This window comes from Rattus rattus, chromosome 12 (genome assembly GCF_011064425.1).
Source record: "Rattus rattus isolate New Zealand chromosome 12, Rrattus_CSIRO_v1, whole genome shotgun sequence".
Taxonomy (NCBI): domain Eukaryota; kingdom Metazoa; phylum Chordata; class Mammalia; order Rodentia; family Muridae; genus Rattus; species Rattus rattus.
Window position 1 is genome coordinate 75,967,542 of NC_046165.1, and position 9,980 is coordinate 75,977,521.

The window sequence follows — 9,980 nt, forward strand, 5'->3', positions numbered from 1 at the left end:
AGATGTTGGAGCCTACACACTACTCTTAGTCCACATGACAACCCTAGGCTTCCTAATCTTCACAGAGAGAAAAACCCAGAACGCTTGAGAATTTTGCCATCGCCACACAGCCAGCAGGGGGCAGCACTCAAATATGAACCCAAAAGGGAGATCAGTCTCCTGCATTCTCCTATTCTTGTCTCAGGCAACCTGTGGGTCTGTGCCTGAGGGCATGGTGCCTTTCAAGAAGCCACAAAGCAAAAATAGTCGAATCAGTATCAGAATGGGATCTGATTCCGTTTGTAATCTTCTCCTTCTTCCCCTATAGCATGGTTCATTTCTCATCAGGTTGTCGGGAAGCAGTCTTGGATGGAGGGCCCGAATGAAATATGAGCTCTGTAAGAAAGGACTGCGTGTGTCTTCCTCAGCCCCTAAGGTCCAGGCCCGAGGCAAGGAGACAGCGTTTTGCACAGTATATGTTGTTTGAAAGTGGGCCATTGTGATATTTCTCCAAATGAGAGGCCACTGGTGTGTGTGGCTGACTCACACACACCCAGGATAGTCCAATCTCATCGTTCCCCAGATCTTTCCTGCAGGGCGGGCCTCACCAGGGCTGGCAAGACTTCGCTTTTCAGGTCCACACAGGAGAGACTGCTCCCAGTGGGGTCAGATGAGCTCAGCGGAGAAGCCTCCACCAGCCCCGGGCTTCTGGGAGGTTTCAGGAACCGGCACATTCTTTCCAAGGGAGTCAGGGAGCTTTAGTTATTCCGGAGCGTGGAGAGGACATGCGTTGCAGGCAACGGCCACTAGATGGAGCAGGGTCGCTTGGTTGCCAAGCTGGGGAGTTTTCTCTAAGCTTGTGAGGAGCCCCTGCCGATGAGCTGACTTAGCTTAGCCGGTGGAGGTCCAGGGGGCCCTTCACAGCAGTCACTTCCTGAGCCAGAGCCGGTTGTGTGTGGGTGTGGGGGAGGTGGTGCGTGATGTGTGGGTGTGGGGGAGGTGGTGCGTGAGGTGGCAGTGTAAAAACTCCCAGAGTTTCTAAATTTCTTAGCGAGAGAAGGTTCAGGAAAGGAATCCAGGAAGTCTATCTTCTTCCAGGCTTTTGTGGCCAAGAAAGGTGTTCCAGATTCCATTCAAGAAGAGGTTCTTCTTCTCTTGGCTTCTTGGTCTCTTTGTTTAATCTCATCTCCCCTTTCCTCACTGAAGACTGAAAATCAGGGTGAGGCTAGCTAAGAGTGCTTCCATGCAATCAGAGACGCCAGGGAGGTAACTTGAAAAAGTAGCAGCAGGTAGGGATTTCGGCTCTCAGCTGTTAAGAACTGGTCCTCTGGCTTCGGAAGTCAGAATTTGGGCCTCCTGGCAGATAGACGATCAGTATCTGCTAAGACTCTCCAACCCCTTATTTAGTGTGAATAGATTTTTCTCACTTCCCTCTTTGGCTGGATTTTTAGAAGGCAAAACAGTAGTGGATGAATGTCGTGCTAAAATGATTTGTTCTTCCACAAAAGCAACAGCGTAGCTTGTAAAAATTTTTTTCTGAGACAGGGTCTCACTAGGTAACGAAAGCTAGCCTCAAACTATCCTGTCTCAGCCACCCAGACCTGGATCAAGACTGTATTTCCTAGCTACATAAAGGGCAGAGGGGCTCTGTTAGGGGCAGCCACTGAAGAATGGAGAAGCTTGAGATTCCTAAGAGTTAGGACTCAGCTGTTTGGGAGAAGGGAGGAGAGCCCAGAATATTCCAGGGTCTGGGGTGGTGGTGGTTACAGCACAGTGGAGGCAGAATTTAAGAGGCCATCTTTTTCCTGATGGTGGAGTCCTACTGTTGGGTCCTGAAAAGGTTACTTTTAAAGCCAGGTTTGGCAAGAGAGTTGCTGCTGCTGCTGGGAGCTGGAGTGAACTCTGAGGTCAGTTAGGAGCGCTCAGCTTAAGGAAGGAGATCGCTCTGCTTCCCAAGGAAAACCAAAGAGCAAATGAAGTTCCCATCCTCAGGCCCGCTCCCCTCCCCCTCCCCCGAGCCCCCGGATGCCTCACCTTCTCCCCTTTAAGAGTCTAACTGATTTCCTTTCCTTGAAATGCATGGAAAGTCTTTGATAAAAATAACATTAGTAAGAAGCAATTAATTTGGGATTTGAGAGATAATTTAAAGCAGGGGCTTGCCTGCGGTTACTCTTGTATGGGAGAAACTGTTTTTCAAAAACAAATTAACAGTGTAAAAATATCCCCGAGGTGGTGCAGGGAACAGAATGTGTTTCATGGGTTCGGCACCACCTTTTTGCACATGCATAACTGGTCGATGAATTCATTCTTATCTAGTCAATAAAAAGACTCAGATGTGGCAGACCTCAGGCTAGCCCCGACCTGATAACAGTCTGTAGAGGCTCAAGCCCTGATCAGGCTTCTCCCACAAGGCAGACAGAGGCAGGGGATGAGCTGCTGGTGAGAGGAGCTTAAAAGCCATATCTTCAACTTCTACTTCAGAATGACTTCCTCTAGGGTCTGGTACGGCAACAGGATCTGGAGACCTCCTCGCCTGGGAGTGGGAGTATTTATCACCCACAGAAATGGGAGAGCTTGGTGGCAGTGGCAGCCCAAGGCAGTTGAGGAGCGGGTCTTGTTTTGCATCCAGGCAGCTGATGCAGGACTGACCTGCAGCCCATCGGAGCTGGCAACCGCCAGGGCTAGAGGCTGGTGAGCTGGCAGTCGTATCAATTTGCAGGCCTATCCTCTCTGTGAGTCAGGCTGCGACCAGAGCGGTCGCCTGGCTCTGGGGTGGTGAGGAGCGCTGATCTGGTGCCCAACACTGGCCAGCTTGCTCCACATCCTGGGCGCCTCTGCCTATCCATTTATCTGTAAACTAAGGTTAATAATAGCAATTCTGCTTCATAGGGCTGTCGTGAGGATGGAATGAACGAATATATTTTTAGTGCTCAGAAACCACTGGGCTAACTAAATGTTTGCATAATAAATAATAGTGCCTCGTAGTAGAATGTGATAGCATCTTAATTTTTAAGTAAATCTGTCACATTTCACAAACTCCAGCTGGCCTTATTTCCTTCAAGTGGTAAGGCATACTTATGCAAATGAGCCCCACCCCCACCCCCAATTTAACGGCACAGCTTCCATACAGGCACTGAGAAATGAATTTCGGAACCTGTTAGGTGCAAGGGAAGAAATGAATATTTAATCTGTTTACGTTTGGGGACGTAACACAAAATGGCGGTTCTCTGTAGGATATGGGCATGATCCCATTCCCCAATCCTCTCGTGCTTGAGCCAGCCCTCCCCCACTCCGACATTTCTACGACAACAACGTAACCTTCACTTCAGACTTCCCATGCCCCTGGTCTCGGCTTACAGCCACGTTAAGGTGACACGTTCTCAAGTGTGACCAGGCTGATTTTTGACGGCATCCAAGGAGCTGAGCTACGATGAAAAAAAATCAAGAATGGTCCTGCCCCGCTATTAGACTGCAGCTCAGACCAAAATAGACAAGCACTGGGCTCTTCACCCTGCCACCAACTATAATTAGCTTGTCTGCAGCTAGAAGGGAGAAAGGCATTACACTACCACTTAAGGTACTGATAGAAGAGCCCGCTCAGGTCCTCTCAGAGCCCCTGAGTTTTGCTGGCATCCATTACATCATGAGCTCATGCTTCTCCCATCTAGACCAGTATCACCATTCTGACCATGAACATCGAGGTACAGATTTCTGATTCGGCTCTTCCTGTGGCAATGCTCTTCCTACCAGCCTTTCCCCCACCACAGCCTGTTTAAGGCAGTGTGATCTGGAACTCTCCACAGGGTGTCCTCATGAAGGAGGAGTGATGCCCTGCTACACTCCCGCCTAGAACTGAGGCAGGCAGCGAGGTACCGGGGAGCCACCGTGTACTACAAAGAACAAAAATCCCAACGTACTTTCGTTGCTGTCGATATCCTGATATGTCTAGAAGGGTTTTCCGAGGGAAAGACCGAAAGAGCTTCTGCACCTGCTGTTTCCATGACAACAATCTTTTTTTCTGTGTCTCTGTAAATGCCTGCGAAAACAAACAGGACTTTTAAATGGGTGACGCAGCCTGGCGTTAGAAGGGAAAAACATAGAATTAATAAAGGAAAACGCCAATGTCTCTACAGTAGCCTTTTCCCCCCACCTGCTTCCAACCTGGTCCAGACAGCAGTCAGCTTAAATTGGATCCATCTGTGCTGAAGACTGGAGAAATCTGGCACTGGGAGCACCTGGTTCAGGCAATAAGCTTTTGACAACCTTGGTTTCTTGGCTGTTTTTCCATAAGGCTCACACCCGTCTTCCCCTTGGCTGACTCCTTCCTGCACCCTATTTGTTAACTGAGGATGAGCAGCACAATCGATTGTTAAGATATTCTAGCTTTGCAGACCCCCCGCATTTTCATAATCAATGGAGACTCTCTAAGCCAGTCCAAAAATCAATCTGCCTGATGGTGTGTGGTCCACTCTGGAGTGGGCTGCAGGGCCACGGAGAACGGCAACATTCTGCAGCTTGGGGCTTTTCCCCTGAGAGATCTCTAGTTAAACAGCCTTGTGCCTTATGAACTGAACCATCACCCCCACTCCCCGCCCATGTATACCAGCCCTGACCTTAACCTTGCCTGTAGTTGAGGGAAGAGGGTAAGCCTGATGCTTTCTCAAGCCTTTTGGTAATATTGGAGTGGAGGTAGACATTTTTCCTAGTGTCTACAACACATATCTATCTCATCTTTAGCCTATAGCACTCCCCTATGCAGTCTATAACATACACCTATGCAGTCTATAGCTCATACCTATGCAGTCTATAGCTCATACCTATGCAGTCTATACCACACATTTATACAACCTAGAGCACACACCTATACAATCTACAGCACACACCTATGCAGTCTATACCACACACTTGTGCAATCTATAGCACACACATATGCAGCCTAGAGCACACACCTATGCAGTCTATAGCACTCACCCATACAATATAGAACATGCACCTATGCAGTCTATAACTCATACCTATGTAATCTATAGCACACACCTATACAATCTATAGCACGTACCTATGCACTCTATAACACACACCTATGCAGTCTGTAGCTCATACCTATGCAATCTATAGCACTCACCTATACAATCTAGAGCACACGCCTATGCAGTCTATACCACACACTTGTGCAATCTATAGCACACACCTATGCAGTCTAGAGCACACACCTATGCAGTCTATAGCACTCACCCATACAATCTAGAGCATACACCTATGCAATCTATAACTCATACCTATGTAATCTATAGCACATACCTATACAATCTATAGCATGCACCTATGCAGTCTGTAGCTCATATCTATGCAGTCTATAGCACTCACCTATACAATCTAGAGCACATGCCTATGCAGTCTATACCACACACTTGTGCAATCTATAGCACACACCTATGCAGTCTAGAGCACACACCTATACAATCTACAGAACACAGCACACATCTATATTATGCTTGCTGTGATGGAACACCACACATCTATATTATGTTCACTATATTATGTTCACCTTTGCGCTCACCATAGCCTAGGGTCCCAAGTGCCTAATGCAGGGACTTCCACATTCAAATACATCAAAAATCATCCAAGGAAAACACTGGATGTAGGTGACGGGGGTCCCCCTCCAATACTCCGAAGCATGACTGAATAATCTAGGTTTCCAAGAGGCAGTTTATACAAAGTATCCTGGTAAAATTGTGCAGCTCAAGCACTGTGGATTCAAGGTGTCCCACAGGTAGGGGTTACAAGCCGTATATGAGTCCCCAACCAAGGTCCTGAGCTGAGGTTTGGAACACAGAGTGTGGGAAAACCATCTGGTTAGATTGGTTAGCAGTAGCACTGACAGAAAACATTCCCAAGTGGTTTTGACAAAAAGGCACGGAATCCTCTAAGTAGTAACAAAGTATTACTTAGAGTAACAGACTAAGTGCTTGCTTGCTATAAAGAAAACAGGTTTCTTGACAATTGAAAAAAAAAAAAAAAAGAAGACAGCTTAATTTTCTCCTGGGGATGCTTAATCTTTTAAGGATGTAAGTCCTGAAGAACTTTGTGGATAAAAGCAAAAGGATACCGCTTAGTCATGCAAACACTCTCCTCAGAACCGAGGATCTTCAAGAAGAGCTGCTTAACTAAAGGACACAGTTGGGTCCCTGTGGCTGTGTTCTGATGACTGGAAAGCCAGCATGGGGCCCCTCTCCATGGTCCTTCTCCTTTGTAGGCGATGATCATTGAATGCTCGTTGATGCTTGTGACTGGGCACAAGGCTGACACTGACGTTGCATTTATAAAGACAGGACATGGACTCTCTGATTTGGATTAGCTGGTCCAGCTAAACGCTGAGGACACAAGACACAGTTGTGCTGGCTGAGAGGCCTTGCGGACGGTGACTCAGCCCGGTGGGTCACAGAAAGGCAGGAATCCATGAACCCACTCACACAACCTCAACTGAAGAGTTGGTGCCTTTTGGAAATTGAGGGTCAACTCAAAAGGGGCCTGTGAGGGTGAAATGCGTTGGGAGTAGATACTGAAGATTCACTTAAACAGGTCTGCACATGCTGCTCTCCAATGTCCTAATTAGGTGGCTTCGGCTACACCTATGGGGTAGATGCACCCTATGGGGTGGTCTCTGTGAGTTCCAATAGTAGCACGAATCAAATGGCTTCAGGGTCTTCGAACCACAAGATCTAGCTGCAGCCAGCTTGAAGAACAATTGTCCAGGTCACAAAGGAGTGAGAGGTTAGATGTCCTCCCAAGGACACCATTACGAAGATGGCATCGCCTATGGCACTCGGCATAGGTACAGTGTGGACACCCTCATCCTCAGGACATCACCACGGCCTGTGATGGGTGCTCCCTGAGGAGTTCTTCCCAGCTGGGAGGCATTTAGCAAGCGAGCTGAAGTTCTGTCACACTTGGCTCCAGGGGCCTCTGAAAATGGAGTTCTGTCTCTAGATTCTATTGTAGGGGACCTTCCAATGGCTGCCGTCTCATTTCAACCTCCTCCCCTGTCAGCCCAATGCTCAGAGCAGGGAAGGAAGATTTGAGGCCCGCTGACTTCCCAGACTCTACCATTCACCCAGCTCAAGGCTTCTGCCCCACCAGGCCCAGAACAATCCGTTTGTGTGGAAAGAGATGGCCACCCTTGGTCCTGTAGTTTACACATTGAGTGCAAAGTTTGCAAAGAGAAGAGAGCCCATTGCTCCCATATGAGGAGAGTGAAGGGGAGAAGCCTGGTCTGATGATTCAGGAACCAAAGTGAATTGGCATCACAGGCAAAACTCAGAACCTCCATTTCTTCACCTTTCTACCTTAGGGAGGAGTCAGGGCCTTTCTCCTTCAGAAGGGAGGTGTTTCTGTTTAGTGAACATCTCCTGATTCAAAGCTGCTGGGGAACAGGAGGCCTCGCTGTGAGAAGGGCCCCTGTCTGAGGCTTGGGTCTAGGCCTTGACGTTCCTGCCCTGTGCACTAGCCTCGAAAGACAAGTGTGTGGTACCAACATGGACTCCTTGGCTGTGGAAAATGAGCCAGGCAGCAATCAAAGCCCCAAGCAACACTTTTCCTTCCACAGCAGAGTGCAGACCCCTCTATCTGACACGAGTTCAGGCGGAAGGACCTGCCATGAGGCCCGTCTAGCCTGCGAAGGGAGTGTTCTTCAGTAAACGGAAGACGGGATGGCACAGCATCCTCTCTCCGCTCAGTACTTGGGGCTGCCAGAGACAAAGGTCAGGGGAGGGCACATGGGATGGGGGAGGGGCCAGGGTGCTTCAAGGCCAGGTTAGACCAACCAGGAGGCTTGTGCACAGTTCCATGGAGGCAGCTGAACTCATTCGTTATTTGATCTCATGGGTTCAAAAGACTTGAGCTGAAGTGAAAACCGTCTTTTCCTCTCAAGTCTGAAAGCCTCAGGGCTAAGAGTGGGCACGGGGATGGAGACAAGTCCCCTGTGTGCTTTTACAGAGCACAGCGCTTTTCCTGACCCACTTACCCCAGCCCACTCACAAGGGCCCTCCTCCAGGGCAGAGCCTCGAGTCCACCTCGACACCTGTGTCCTCAGCAATTGTGCCTTGCTTTTTCCTTAAAGATTTTTGTTTTTATTTATTTATATGTGTGTGTGTGTGTGTACATGTGTGTATGTGTGTGTGTGAGTATGTGTGTGTGCTTATATGTATGTGTGAGTATGTGTGTGTGCATGCGTGTGCATGCATGTGTGTGTATGTGTGTGTGTGTATGTGTGTGTGCTTATGTGTGCGTGTGAGTATGTGTGTGTGCATGCCTGTGTGAATCCTGCATGTTAGCATGCACCCATTTGTGTGGGTGCCCATGGAGGCCTGGAGTCAGGTCCCCTGGAATTAAGATCACAGGTAGTTTCGAGTCACCTAATGTGAGTACTGGCAACCAAGCTCAGACCCTCTGCAGGAGGAGCAACCGTTCTTAAGCCCCAAGATGCTTCCCCAGCTTCAGAAGTCAAACCTGGACCATGTGGCCACAGCCGGACTTCTGGCCTCAGCTTCGAGACAGTCCTTTCTAGTCCTGCTGGAGAGGAAGTGCCCTGAGTTCCAGCTCTAGCTTAGACGCCCACCATTCCATCTTTGGGCTCTGAGGCACCTGGGAGGGAACCTCTGTAGAAAATGTCCCCATGAGTTCATGGACTCCTCGTTGCAGCTGTGGGGCGTTCCGAAAGGTTGTAGAACGTTTAGAAGGCATGGCCTCAGTGGTAGAAGTGAGGGCAGGCTTTATGGGTTATAGACTCATCCTGGTTCTCACCCAGCATCCCCCCGGGGCTTGCTGGTGTAGTGCTGAGATAGAAATGGAAAGCCTCAGGTTCCTTGCCTCCACAGAAGAAGCTGCTCTCGCCTCACAGACCTTTCCCATGTGGAAACAAAGACATTTCTTCTCGAAGGTCGCCTTTGTTTAGGGATTTGACCCCGGGAAGAGAAGAGAAGCTTATACACTTATTTTCCGTTTATCTTCCCCAGTGCCCTCATAACGTAAGCCTCTCAGCCCAGGGAGGGGCCTAGCAGCTCCCTAAAAGTATACAGAATTCTTGCCTTTTCTTCTATCTTTTTTCCCAAGACAAAACCAAGTGTAACCTCAGGACTGCAACCAGCGAAGGGTCAGTTGGGACTCCCAGGGCATGGTCTTGTCCTTTGCTGAAATAAACAGGTAGGCAAGGCCTTCAGCCATTGTGAGGCGAGGCCTAACAATGTTCTGGGAAGTTGAGAAATAGTTGTTTCTGCTCAGCCAAACGTCTAGGACTTTGGAGTAAACTATTTCAGAGGGCGGCATGACTGAGCTCATGACCTAGACGGTTGATTGCTGCGCTCACAGTGGCAGAGGGCTCTGGCTGGGCCGATGGGCTACATGAGTTCGTGCTGTGCACAGAAGACACCATCAAGATGAGAGTCTCGAGAAGCAGAGAATGATGGTCGGGGGTGGCGCCCCAGGAGAATGTGAAGAGGATAAGCTAGGTGGAGAGCGTCAGACTGCAAGAAGGAAGACTGTAGGAATGACGAGAGATGCCTGGGCCACTGGGAGACTGAATGGAAAGGCAGAGCCAGGCCTCCATGCTGGCCACCTACTGCCCCCAGGGTCCACTCAGTTCTTAGGGTTCTGACTGCCAACAAGTAAACGTGAGAGGGTCTAGCCATTTGACCCTCACATCAAAAGCCCACAGAAGACTTCACTCCCTATTTACCTGGCCCCATGTCTTCCCTAATCTAGATCTTATAGTATGACTCATCAGGGCAGGACACCCACAGAGCCACTGATTACTTGGGCCTGAGTCCCCGGCTCCGCTCCCTGTGTATTGTCGAGGAATACCCACCAGCCTAGTCATGCCCAGGAGTGTTACAGCTTTTACATGAAGATTGCACCCAGAGAGTCTGCAGTCCACCTGCCTCAACCTCCTTCCAAACGTCAGATGGCAAAGATAAGTTCTATAACAGCTTCAAATCCAAACAGTC

General features: G+C 49.1%; 1 protein-coding gene across 5 annotated transcripts in view; it reads right to left on the reverse strand.

The window, feature by feature from the left end:
- Window positions 1-9,980, reverse strand: part of Samd4a (sterile alpha motif domain containing 4A) — a 225,809-nt gene that overhangs the window by 15,349 nt on the left and 200,480 nt on the right. For all 5 annotated transcript variants that reach the window (XM_032917458.1, XM_032917462.1, XM_032917461.1 and 2 more), the window contains one exon: window positions 3,897-4,015. In XM_032917458.1, the coding sequence (XP_032773349.1) occupies window positions 3,897-4,015 (119 nt within the window). The remainder of the gene's footprint in view (window positions 1-3,896; window positions 4,016-9,980) is intronic.